The 12,914-nt window shown below is 42.8% G+C and overlaps 2 protein-coding genes across 3 annotated transcripts in view; both read right to left on the minus strand.

The window, feature by feature from the left end:
* Nucleotides 1-12,914, minus strand: part of kcp (kielin cysteine rich BMP regulator) — a 27,221-nt gene that overhangs the window by 8,154 nt on the left and 6,153 nt on the right. For both annotated transcript variants that reach the window (XM_035665498.1, XM_035665497.1), the window contains 25 exons: nucleotides 7,356-7,429; nucleotides 7,162-7,255; nucleotides 6,426-6,508; nucleotides 6,247-6,340; nucleotides 6,091-6,170; nucleotides 5,926-6,011; nucleotides 5,674-5,764; nucleotides 5,056-5,155; nucleotides 4,888-4,973; nucleotides 4,653-4,746; nucleotides 4,424-4,573; nucleotides 4,240-4,346; nucleotides 4,072-4,165; nucleotides 3,808-3,981; nucleotides 3,643-3,725; nucleotides 3,456-3,549; nucleotides 2,341-2,523; nucleotides 2,026-2,196; nucleotides 1,730-1,903; nucleotides 1,554-1,636; nucleotides 1,378-1,468; nucleotides 1,220-1,302; nucleotides 958-1,131; nucleotides 482-661; nucleotides 116-380 (listed from right to left, as the gene is read on the minus strand). In XM_035665498.1, the coding sequence (XP_035521391.1) occupies nucleotides 116-380; nucleotides 482-661; nucleotides 958-1,131; nucleotides 1,220-1,302; nucleotides 1,378-1,468; nucleotides 1,554-1,636; nucleotides 1,730-1,903; nucleotides 2,026-2,196; nucleotides 2,341-2,523; nucleotides 3,456-3,549; nucleotides 3,643-3,725; nucleotides 3,808-3,981; nucleotides 4,072-4,165; nucleotides 4,240-4,346; nucleotides 4,424-4,573; nucleotides 4,653-4,746; nucleotides 4,888-4,973; nucleotides 5,056-5,155; nucleotides 5,674-5,764; nucleotides 5,926-6,011; nucleotides 6,091-6,170; nucleotides 6,247-6,340; nucleotides 6,426-6,508; nucleotides 7,162-7,255; nucleotides 7,356-7,429 (2,988 nt within the window). The remainder of the gene's footprint in view (nucleotides 1-115; nucleotides 381-481; nucleotides 662-957; nucleotides 1,132-1,219; nucleotides 1,303-1,377; nucleotides 1,469-1,553; nucleotides 1,637-1,729; nucleotides 1,904-2,025; nucleotides 2,197-2,340; nucleotides 2,524-3,455; nucleotides 3,550-3,642; nucleotides 3,726-3,807; nucleotides 3,982-4,071; nucleotides 4,166-4,239; nucleotides 4,347-4,423; nucleotides 4,574-4,652; nucleotides 4,747-4,887; nucleotides 4,974-5,055; nucleotides 5,156-5,673; nucleotides 5,765-5,925; nucleotides 6,012-6,090; nucleotides 6,171-6,246; nucleotides 6,341-6,425; nucleotides 6,509-7,161; nucleotides 7,256-7,355; nucleotides 7,430-12,914) is intronic.
* On the minus strand, nucleotides 7,436-12,888 carry LOC118330816. The gene is made up of 3 exons (XM_035665499.1): nucleotides 11,197-12,888; nucleotides 9,919-11,078; nucleotides 7,436-9,307 (listed from the first exon to the last, which is right to left on the minus strand). Exons 1-3 carry the CDS (start codon nucleotides 11,395-11,397, stop codon nucleotides 9,115-9,117), a joined length of 1,554 nt encoding a protein of 517 aa, XP_035521392.1. The 5' UTR covers nucleotides 11,398-12,888; the 3' UTR covers nucleotides 7,436-9,114.

A 12,914-nucleotide genomic window follows, 5' to 3' on the forward strand; every position in this document is an offset into this window, starting at 1 on the left:
ATATAGCTTGTTTTCAGGTCTTCATCGTTTTAGGAAAACAAATTAGTTCCAATCATAAAAAAAACAAACAGCTCCAATAATGTTTCCATCTCATTCTGAATGGTTCAGGAAGTACCTGTGCACTCAGGACAGCACTGTCCTGGACGGGTTACTGGTCGGATGCAAGGTGTTGATGGGCAGACCAGGGGCACACAAGTGACGGTGCCTCTGACACAAGTGCAGCGCTGGCAGGCGTTGGAGGACGCTGTGAAGGTGTGACTGTGAGAGTGGACAACACCCTCATACAAACAGGAGTCACAGACGGGGCAGCAGGTATCTGAAGGGACCGGATGGGAGCACTGGACTGGACAAGGTCTCTTATGACAGTTCACCACCTCATTCTGATCAGAGGAGGGACAAAGTGGAATCACACAATTTTAATTTGGATCATTTAAACGGTCAGAGGATTTATTTCTCATTCATTAAGAATTGTCAGACTGACCAGACAGGAGCACGACGAGCATGGATCAGAGGGCGAAGTGAAGGAGGAGCCGGACTGATACTCTTTCCCCCGATGAAGACAAATCCCTGTGCAGACAGGGCAGCACTCCCCATGAGGAGTCACCGGACGCACACAGGCAACACTTGGACAAGACACATGTGTACACACCACACCGCCATTCTATACACAGAAACACACACACACATTGCTGTAAATCAAATTACAGCCATCCTTCACACTTTTCAGAGCCTACAAAGGGTGAGTATTTGATACTTAAAAGATAGATTTTTGTGTTGCACTATTCCTTTAATATTCCTTTAATATAACTTGTGACCTAAAACATGTTGATCATCTTTTAATCACTGCTTTTAAACACTTTTGATTCATCTGTTATCTCACAGTGACTTTGACATGTACAGTTCCTCAGCTCAATCTATAACTCAACTCTACAAATGGATACAAGTGCGTGATAGTACCAGACAGGAGCAGGTCTGACAGCGGTCTGTAGGGTGTGGGAATCGTTCTCCATTGAAACAGCCTCGTCCATGAAAGTTGCATCCATCACACACTCCACATGTACAGCCATCCAGAGCTGGATGTGGGCATGACACAGCTGGGCATCTCCGCTGTGCACACACTACCTCACCTCTCTATGGGAAAAAAGAAAAGATATGATGTACAGTAGCTGTGAGAGGTGCAGCAAGTCAGAAGCTCCAAACTAAATGCAGCCCTTCTTACTGAGCATGTGCAGTCCTGGCACCCTCCCTCTCCTCCTGGGAGCATCTGTCCATCAACATAAGTGTCTCCTCGGAATTGACAACCTACACACAGAGTAAAACCTCCATTAGTCACTTAGTCTACATAACTTGGACTATGATATGTTGTAAGCTGGTTACCATCACAAACAGGGCAGCCACATGGATTGGTGACCGGGTGAGGACAGGCGGCCGCTGGACACGACTTCTTCATACACCGCACTGAACCGCTCTGTAAGAGAATAAGCATGACACGTTGTCTACATACATTAACCAGAAGGAGTGGGTATGTGAATGTGTGTGTGTGTTGATGCTACCTGGCAGGTACATTCAGAGCACAGGTTTCCTGGGTCAGGAATTGACTGTCCATTTGCGAGGACTGCGTTGTTATAGAAACAGCCTATCAAATAAAAATAAAGGTATATTCTGTCATTTGTAATCATTAAAATCCTAAACTAGGAATAAGGGCAGAGATAGATTTGTCATTACATACGTTCACATTCTCCGCAGCATTGTCCGGGTGGTTTGTAAGGGTGAATGCACTCTCCATAACAGGGTATCTTGGTGCAGACGACCTCCCCTCCATAACAGTAACATACACCACAGGGGTCTTTGTCATCACTGAACTCAGTGCCATCAAGATATTCTTTACCATGAAACCTGCAGTCTGCAAGTCGAAAATTGGAGATTGACATATTTTTTAGATAACCTTGGGGAAATAGTTCGTGATGAAAACTGTTGACAGAAAAGACATTTCTAGTAAATAGAAATTTGTGTTTTTTCACTCACCATCACAAGACATGCAGCATTGCCTCTGGACTGGGTGCTTACAGTTGGAGGGTGGACAGCGCTTCCTCTCACACTGGACAGAGCCCTCACGGCAGACACACACCGCACATGGGTCTGATGCAACATCCCACATCTCCCCATTAGCCCGCTCTTGACCCTCATATAGGCAGCCTGCAAGAGAAATGTGACATATAGATTTGATTAGACTAGAAAAAGGTGTTTTGTTGCAACAGATGACATGAGGTGTTTGTTTCAAATATAAAAACTGCTTTGTCCTTAAGGTACAGTATCTCAGCAGGACTTAAGAAATCGTACCTTCGCAGGTCCGGCAGCACTCCTGTGTGATGGGGTGAGAACATGAAGCAAAGGGGCAAGGCTTGCGCTGACAGTGAACTGTCCCATCGGTGCAAGTACATGACTGACAGTTGTCGGATGGATGATAGAAACGCTCAGTGTGTCTGAAGGATCGTTGTTCATACACACAGTCTGATGGGGGAGCTGAAAGAATATCAGTGAAATGAGTCAACTGTTTACTATACTCAACTATACGACTTTATCTATGTTATGTTTGGCCACGTGCCATCAGGAGCCAAGAAACAAACCCAACAGCAGATGATTTCACAAATTAACATTACGTCAACCCCATCCCGTTTTTTCTGAAAACCTTCAAACTCTAAACCCTTGATGGCAAATGATTTGAACCAGATGCTTTAAGGAGTTTTATAATGCTATTTAAGCTGTTTTCCAAATGAGAATCAGATGAAGACTGTGTAAAGCCACCATTTCATATATAAACATAGGAAAACAGCTACAGTTAGAATAAATAGGCAAAAAACTAACAGTTGTATCAAATTTAAAATAAATAGATGGTACGACTGCATAAAAAGAAAAAGTAACAATGAAGTTCTCTAAAGCAGCAAATCAAATTTATTCCGAATAATTTTGTTAGTTTTAAAATAATTAATAAAAAGCAACACTTAAGTGTAAAAAATATAATGCTGGGGGATTTGTTAGTTAGCTGAAGTACAACTTGAGACATTTAAAAAAAAAAGTAAAAGTGTGCCGAATTAGCTACTGGCAGTTCTGGTTTGCCAGTGTACCTAAAAATGAACAAACAACTAACACTGGAATACTTTGATACATATCAAACGTGATGATATTCAAGCAAGTTCTGGAGATATAAGGACATCAGAGATATTGTTAACCTCAATAAAAGCAAGTCACACTGAATTTAAAAATTCTGTATGTGTTTCATACCAGCTATCTTCATACCATATATCACATAGATTTTGCCACCATGAGCAGCCAAATCAAACGTGGCAAACTACAGCACCCACATGCACCTGTCCCTTCCACCTCATGGAGTATCTTTGCCTCTCTCTGCTGCAGACATTTCTCACCAATCTCAATTACCTCTTGCACAACCTTACCAGGACACTGGGGGCAGCAGTCTCCAGACAACACATTTGGGTTGGAGCATGGCAGTAGTGGACACCTCTTCATCAGACACTGGACATTCCCATTCTACAACAAACACGACACAGATTGACATAAAACTGCTTCAAGAAGGCCACAGGTGATCAACACATCAGGGCGAGTGATGCTCATTATTCTTACTATGCAGCTGCATGTCCTGCATATGTCAGTAGGATGGGGAAACTCCTGTCCATTGGGATATTCTTTCCCAGCGTAACTGCAGCCTAATGTAGAGAAGTATTGTTTTCATTGTGAGATTTTCTTTTGTCGATCTGTATTCCTGGTAGAAAATTCATATTTCCTCACCATTGCAGTTGTTCTGACAGCATGATCCAGGTAGAGGCGCGTTACAGCGAGGGTGAGGGCATTGTGGTTGGTGGCAGTCAATTGTGCCACTTACACACCTGCACTCCTCACACACACTCACAGGATTAGGAAAAGCCTCTCCATCCACAAATACTCTGTTTTCAAAGGAACAGTCTGGAAAAGATGCAAACACACACTTTATACTGAGCAGAAAGCAAGGTAATAATTCAATTCATGACCAAATCTCTTTCTAAGTTTGACTACCTGGACATTTTGGGCAGCACTCTCCAGGCGGTGTGTATGAGTTGGAACAGTTGAGTGGAGGACAAGGTCTTCTCTCACACTCTACACTACCATGCTGAGGAGAATCAAAGGCTGTGTCAGCTGGTTTGAAGTGCTGAGCAGAGTGTGTGTGAATGGAGAAGGGCTCACCTGACAGGTACAGACGTGGCAGGGCTGGTCAGGGGTCGTAAACCTCTGGCCATTGCTATAGATACGATGGTTATAGGTGCAGCTTTCACACACTGCACAACAGGAGCCTAAGGAAAGGAAAGAGACAGTGTACTGTTACACAGTCATATACATATAGACAAAGCTCAGGCACACACAGTCTTACCAGTGATCTTAGTGGGATGCAGGCACTCAGTGGAGGGGCAGCGTGTGCGTGTACACAAGGTCTCTCCATTCACACAGGTGCAGCTGGAGCAGGGACCCTCAGGGTGCCAGTTGGAACCTTCCTCATATTCCACCCCCTCCAACACACATGCTACAATGAGAAAAGAGGATTTGTCATTCATTGACTGATGAGCTGCACCTACATGTGTGTTTTTTAGAAGCATGATTACCTTTGCAGATTGGACAGCAGAGCTGTGGGTCTCTAATAGGATTGGAGCACTGAACAGGAGGGCACTTCTCTTCACGGCAAATAACATTCCCACCCTAACAAAGATACACAGCATACGATTTTACATGAGACAAAGGTAGAAACAGTTCTCCCTTTGTGAATGAGGCCTAATGCAGACCTGCTCATTAAACTGTACATGTTTCTGACAAACATCCTCCAATACCCTACGGACTTGCCTTACACCTGCACTGGAGGCAGGGTCCACTTCCATCAGGTACGAACACTTTTCCGTCAGCAAATACTCTCCTGTCATACTCACATTCTGGGGAAACAAATTCAAACCGATTATGTTCGCTTGAGTTTAAAAAGTAAAAGTATAATAACACATTTACAGATATACTGACCATCACATCTGGGACAACACTCTCCTTTGCGCTTAACTGGATGACTGCAGCGTGGTGTGGGACATGATGAATCCATACGCTCACAAGACACTTCACCTGCCTAACAGGTACACACAAGAAGTGATCACTCTTATGGAGCATTAACATTTAGTTGTTGTCAGATACAGAGCTGGAACCTATAAACTAGGGCTAGAACGATAAATCTGCCAGGCCAATATATCGGTTGATATTTAGCTTATTGAAGATATATTCCTGTCTGTGTATATGTAGGTCAATAAGATGAGACAACTTAGAAACTGTGTCTCCATAATGCACCCAAAAGCACTGAAAAGTTGATGATTTTACATCTATAAAATGTCCTCCTCAGTATGTATGTTGGTCATTGTATGTTGACAAAAACACCGATATATTGTCCGAAATCTGCCCCAAAAATCCAGTATCTGTCAGGCTATACTATAATCCAATTTTCAAATGTAATCAAGTTTACTTCTAAAAGTACAACAGGCTTTGACAGGTGGTTTTCTGTGAACCTCTTGGTCGTTAAACTTTGCCAACATATCATGAGTACAGTCACATGAACATCACACAACCAACAAAACATTGCCAGACTGAACTCACAGAGCACCGGCAGCGGAGGCAGGGGTCTCTCCTCGAGGGGAACTTCTGCCCATCCACATACACCTTGGACTCATATTCGCACTGCTCGCACCTACAGGTCACACACACACAACATAAAGATTTAAAACTTTTGGAAATCTTTCATCAGCAACACAACACGTCTCATCTTACACCTATACCACCTGCACAGTAAAAAGATGGATTGATGCAGGCTTGAAAGTGGTATGGATGGAGGTTAGGCTGGTTAGTTACCGTGGGCAACAGTCTCCAGGGCGATGCACCGGGTTTCGACAAGACAATGCACGACATGGATTGGGTGAACAAGCCACATTTCCATTCTGCGGGAGAAAAATATAGTAAATTTAAACTTTAAAATACAGTAACATTTAATGAAGAAAATGATGATAAATGACATACCACACAGGTACACTCTTGACACCGGTCTCTAGTAGGGATCACAGCTCCGTTAGAGAAGTCATGACCATTCACACCACAGCCTACAACACATACACAAACACACACTGTGTCTCTGCAGTTCACACAGACATGCTACAGTGAATTTAAGAGACTCACCTTGACAAACCGGACAGCAGCTATTAGGTGGAGGAGCGGCTGGGTTTTTACATGGGGTGTTACACCGCTCCCTCTCACAGTGAACATGACCCTCCTGGTTGAATGGAGAGAACAATTTCAAATCAAGTGAAGTGATAGAAAAGATGGACGGTTAAATTATTAGTCAGTATCAGACCCACCAAACAGTAGCAGACATCACAGGGATTTTCTACTGGCCTCCACTTTGCTCTGTGATCATACCGGACACCAGAATGGATGCAGCCTGCAAACACATTTTATATCAGATTGCTTTATATCATGGTGTTACTGGCAGTGGTTAAAAACTAATTCAATGCTAAAACATATTGGAAAGAAAGATGTCACTTTCTGTAGGACCAAACCATTGACCATTTTTTACAGATACTAAACCAGTCTCATCTATCAGTTCAGACAAATGGACAAATAACACCTCAAGTCTGTTGTATCAACACATTATATTAATACAGAGAAGTAATATTTTTTAGTTGCCTCATCCTTGTCTACTTGACAAGTTTCCACCTGACTAAAACTATCAAAAGGAGTAATTTCAGCCAATTAAATTACACAAAACCTAAACGAGTGTGTTCGAATGTATTCCAAATGTTTGTTTTTATATGAAGCTTTTTGACCGTATGGTCAGGCCATGTTTCAAATGAAGACTAATAAATTTGTTTGAACAAAAAACATTTTTTTGTGTATTCCATAAACATGTGAAAAGACCTACTGAGGAGAAACTACCACAGAGGAGCCCCTGTACATGCATCCTGCGCAATATTAATTATTGAAAATAATAATAAATAAAGTTTTTCAAGTAATTTATTAAGACACATTTAATCTCTAGTTTTAGATTTGTTTAGAGATTTGAGTCGTGTACAGATTTTGTTCTTGTGTCCTTACCTTTGCATCGCTGGCAGCAGTCGCCAGGTACAGGCTCCTTCTGTGTGCAGTCCAGTGAAGGGCAGGGTTGTGGAAAGCATTCCCTGTTACCCCCCTGTTGGCAATGAAGGGACACAGAGATGAGATTAAATGATGAACAGTGGAAGACCGAAGCGATCATTCAGGCTCTATAAATATGTTTGTCGAATACTCACCTTACATGTACATGTCTGACAGCCATCTACATTGCTGTAGGACACATTATGAACTGTACCATCCAGCTCACACCCTGAAGATGAAACAGATGTTTAAGTGCATACACTTTTTGAGCTTGTGCGAGTGTCTGCATATCCCAAGCGACAAAGCTGAAGTGTATACTGATAGTTTAGATAAGAGAAGAGGACTGTGAATATAAGTTTGAACATTACAGCTGGTCCCTCTCTGTCTATATTCACCTCAACTCTACTCTAGGTCACTGGGGGAACATCTGGCTCCACTCTCTCCAGTAATGACAGAACGGCATGGTTCTGATGTAATATGCACATGCTTGCTCTCAAACAGACTATGTTTTATGTGCCGTAACAATAACCATGAGTGCCTCCAGCCTTCCAGCCGTTAAAGACTGCTACCAACAAGTCTATTAAAGCTGAAAAAGATTTACTGTTGGAGATACAGGGAGAAAACTGTAGGGGGAAGCAGTTTTCTGGTCCCCACAAAGGCCATGGTCAACAACTTCCCCGATTCTGTTGTATTTTAAGTTATTTTGATTAAAAATAAAGTTGTTACAGTATTACGCGTATCAAACACTGAAGAGAAATGTCTACTCAATTTTACAAATCAAAGGCTTTAAGGGAGCTCATCAAATATTATTTTCGCTTAGCTTGGACATTTCAGGAGATAATTATTTTAATGGCGACCATCCAAAGGACAGAGACAATGTGTGTGAGAGAGGGCAATAATCACAGAGTGTGAGAGAAGCTAGTGAGGCTGCCTACTGTGCCAGCAGCCAACAGGCATTTCCTCTAGCAAGGCAAGCATGCATGAGATCAAAGTGTGTGTAGGAGTGTGAGTCTGCAAGTGTGCATCAACTGGGTGCCATTGGAGTCTTCAGGCTTACATGCAGAAACAATTAAGGGCAAGATGAATGAAAAGACAGAGATAGTGACAGAGAGAGCAGTCGGGGAGGGGTAAGAGAGGGGACAGTGGGCTGTTTGGGCACATGTGTATGACATTCATGGCAGGACAGAACAAAGTTTAAATAACTCTGTGGTAGTGGGGAGTGAACCAAGAAAGAGAGAGAGAGACAACAAGAGGCAGAGAATCCTTAATGAGGCACCAACTAGGAATTTTCTTACAGCTATATTACAACAGATTACTCTAAAACTTACAGTACGCTTTGGTAAATGCTAGTAATACAAAATACATTGGTGACAACATGCAAAACTATCAGGATGAAACTTGCATTAAAACTGCATTAACAGATTTTTTTAGACACTTGGAGACAGCACAAGCTATAAACCTGACATTGACAATTTACTATATGTCTCTTAAGTGGCTAAATGCTGCACTATGTCAATTAACTTTGTCTGTCCACTGTTTGGTAACATATAATTGTTTTTTTTCCCAAAATAGGAAACAAGTGGTAAGAGGGAGCCAAGTCAGGACAGTTGTGGGCCATAAAAAACAATATGAGCTGCTTTCACACCATAATTAGAAGAGATAAAGTACACTATACAAAGTTAATTAAAAACATATTTTGCTATTTAACAAGGGAATGAAGTCTTTTTTTCTATTTAATTCAAGTGTCAGTCCTTTTAGCTGTCATCCGTATCATGAAGTGCTTTCCGTTGCTCTGAGCTCACAGAGACGATGGAGGTACAACGCTACCAAGTGGTTGTTCACTCTCTTCTCACTGCTGTGAAAAGCTGTGAAAAGTACTTTCTTGCTCCATTTTTCCTGGAAACAATCCAGTATTTACCAGCCATGGCATATTACATGGTTTCCAGTAGCTGGATCCCGCCACTCTGTGAAACAGGAACCACAATTGTACATATGGCAGACAGCCTCGGGGTAATCATGGCAACGGGCCTGATGGCAGAGGTCAGGGCAGGTGATAGGAGCAGAGCCAAGAGGACAGCCGCTGAACCAGTGGAGCTTGAAACAAAACCTACAGACAGTGTTCCGAGGGAAAGGGAATCACAGCATTGGTTGAAATGCTAAAAAACTATATAGAAAAGATGTAACTTAATATTAATGATTAAGTAGCCTCGTAAAGCCAGCCAGTATTCACTTACTAGTTTTCACCGTAAGATCTGACTTTCAAAAACTTCTACTGAGATTTGGCTATGGTTTGTAGTTGGATGCCAATACTTTGGGGAGAGATGATCATGTGACTCACTGACTTTGGAAACTTTGCAATTTGATCTGTTTTTCTCGCTGGTTCAAAATAAGGCATGGATCTGCAGCTGGGTGGTCTTCATTTTACCTAAAAGTTATTAAAAACCCAGTATTAATGAAAGTATTAATGAATAAAAATTGAAAATTGAGCACTGACAGACTAGTAAGTGGTGTGTTTGTTCAAATTAGGGGTTGGGTGGAGGTTCTTGTTGATGTCTAGGGTAAGGAAGGCACTTTTCATTACACAATTGTGCAACCTACTTCACTTGCTGCCTCTCCCAAGCAAATACTAAGTTGTGTCAGACCATAATGAACATCAAACAACAAATTGTGGGCTGGCTTGGCGAGGCTATTACCACTTTCTTCTTGTAATGCTGGTACCTGTGATCTGGTGTGATTGGAAGCCATATGTTGCTTGTATTTTGATTAGCTCCCATAACAGTATCATCCCTTTTTGGCTTAATCTGTCCCTTCCATTCCTGCTCTTGTTGACCTTTCAGAGCACTGCTTTTGTCTGGATCAAAAGTCATCCAATCCTGCCTGGCCCAGTGCTGGGGCAGGGGCGTTATTGGAGGGCAGGTACGGGTGATGCGGTTTAAAGCTTGGTCACTGGATGACATCAACTGTTGCTGCGTGTAGAAGAAGAACCGCAGGTAGTGAGGTCCATTGAAGAACCAGTTGCACTTGTCCTTGTCGTAACCATCTGTTCGAAAGCCAAATGCATCAAACCCACCGCGATCCAAACCAAATGGATCAAATCCATAGATATTGTAGCCTTTATCGCTGAAGAGATCTGACATTATCTTGTCTCTGTGAGTCTTATTTTTACTCTCTTCCTTTTCATGTGTCGCTTTACGCTCATTCTTCTTCTCATTCTCAAACATCCCATCTTCATACAAGCCAAACCAGGTCACATTAGAACGGTTGAACCCATAGCGGTTAAAACCAGATATGTCATATCCATCCTTATCAATGGAGTCACGGTTAAAGCCATCTTTGTCATAGCCCCACCTGTCCCAACCACTCCGGTCATAGCCCTCACGATCATATCCATGTTGGTTGAAACCAGTAATCCCAATACCAGAACTATTGTTGTCAAAGCTACGCTTTTGATATTTCCAACTTTCTTGTGGGTGTGTTTGTAATGAGGTAATATTACAAGGTGCACCAATGGTTATGGGCACATATACAACACACATCTGCTGAAGGGAAGAAATCACATCATCAGGGGTAACATCAAAAGGCTTCATCTTAACATGCCTCTGTTTAGCAGGATAAAGGATGTTGCTGTGAGCATAATCGTCTCTACGAGTTTGTCTTTTGAATCCATGCTGATGTTTCTCTTGCCACTGTGCCCACAGCTTGTCCATGAATGCCATGTGTGACAGGTATAAAGGGTCGTAAGAGGCTAGAGGTGAAGCCATGTGACCTCCTACCCAAAGCCTAAAGAGGCCAGAAAATGTCTGCAGGGACTGCGAGAACACTTGGAAGTCTGCCTGGTTTACAGTCCTCTGCAGGGTCACTGCATCTGGCAGCCACACCTAAAGGGATCAATAGAAATCAGACAAACCTGGTACCAGTAATACAGCTCAAAATACTGCAATGTATAGAAAGTACTGTAAGATAGGCTGTCAAATGAATAAAAGCTTTTTGACAAACCGAGGAGTTGAAGTTTCGCCTGAGACAAGGGGACCAGTGGAAACGGGATGTAAAGCCCTGGAAAGTGTGATGGGGGACGCAGCCAGAGGCGGGCTCACCGTCTCCTCCAAACAATCCAGCCTGCCAGGCAGCTGAGGACTTCATAGACCCAGAGTCCACTGTCCACTCAAAATATGGAAGTGCCAGTTTGCATGATGACATTGACTGTAGGTCACGCTCCACTAATCGCAGGAAGTAGCGGTGCCATGGGAGGAAGAAGGCATAATGACCAGCCAGAGGGGAGAACTCAGCTCTCAGTAATGCAAAACCCTTCCACACAGCTTAATCCACATGGAACACACACAGACACACACAGACACAAATAAACTTTCAATAATGATACAAAGGTATACTTTGAATTTAAAAAAGGAAGGAAGAAAAACCTTTAGATTTACAGTCTTACCTGGCCTAGCGTAGAGTTTCCTGATAGCCCGTTGGTACAACCTCCTCTCTTTCAGTGTGAGGTCTCTAATCTCTTTTCGCTGGGTCATATGTCTGCACACACAGTGAATTCTGCCACTATGTGTGCATATGCACTCTTCACAGCCTTGCCTGAACTTTTCCCCATATCTCCAGAGCTTGCGTTGAGAGAAGCATCCACAACTTTCACCACATCTCACATCAGAGCACTTCACTCCGGGAGAGAAGCTCATTACTTCTGCCTCTCCAGCTTGGTCATTCACCAAAGTCTGACACTGTATTAGAGTAAGGTAATCACACGTAAAAGTTAAATCTGGATTCTTGCGGCAGTCTGCCTTTGTAAGGTTTCCTTTCAGATCTTCCAGCTCAGTATGGTTGAAGTCTATATTGCTGTACCATATTTCATCCTCCACATTCTGCTGGTCATATCCCCAGAGAGTCCTGTTCACAGTGGAGATGTTGTATCTATGTTGAGAGTAATGCTGGTGGCCAGGGGGGAGACCCTGCCTTGGTTTGCGGAGGCAGCATGCACCCAACATGCACTGGTCCCTACAGGCATTAAAGGAAGGGAAGTTGTTGCTGCTGTTTCCAGTGCAGTAGAGGAAGTCCTCACAGAGGCCGGAGGTAGGATTAAAAGCCCAGCGGCGTTGAGATGGCCACACGCCATCACAGCTGTTCTCTGGTTTGGGTACCCAACATGCCTAAAAGTGGGGAGGGGGGACACAGGGCCTCTTACCCAGCCTTAAACCCCACTGCGATGCCCATAGCCAGAATGGACAAAGGACAAAAGTAAAGCAAAGCACTGCTATTGGGCTCACCCAATGCAGCAGGCCGAGCAACACACTACAGCTAAACCATGAACAGACCACAGACAATCACAAGAGTGACCTAAAAACTACATCAGGTACATTAAAGGAATTGTTTGACATTTTGAGAAATAGTCATTCACTTTCTTGCCAAGAGTTAGATGAGAAGATCGATGTTACGCTCATATATGTCCATTAAGCTACAGTTAGGAGACGTTAAACTTAGCTTTACTCAGTCCGAGGGTTACAAAAAAATCCACATACCAGTAACTATGAGTTTGGTAGAGATCTTCTTATCTAACTCTGGAAAGGTTTTTCCCAAAATTTCTAACTCACTACTAAAACGTAGCAAAGTACAGAGGCAAATACAAACAAGATGACTGAAAAGAAAATGCTAAAACTACAGCAACACAACACTTAACAGAAGGGGGTTTCAAACCTTCTTTTTTATTA

Source organism: Morone saxatilis, unplaced genomic scaffold (assembly GCF_004916995.1).
Source record: "Morone saxatilis isolate NCDOM2014 unplaced genomic scaffold, NCSU_SB_2.0 Contig2, whole genome shotgun sequence".
Classification (NCBI taxonomy): domain Eukaryota; kingdom Metazoa; phylum Chordata; class Actinopteri; family Moronidae; genus Morone; species Morone saxatilis.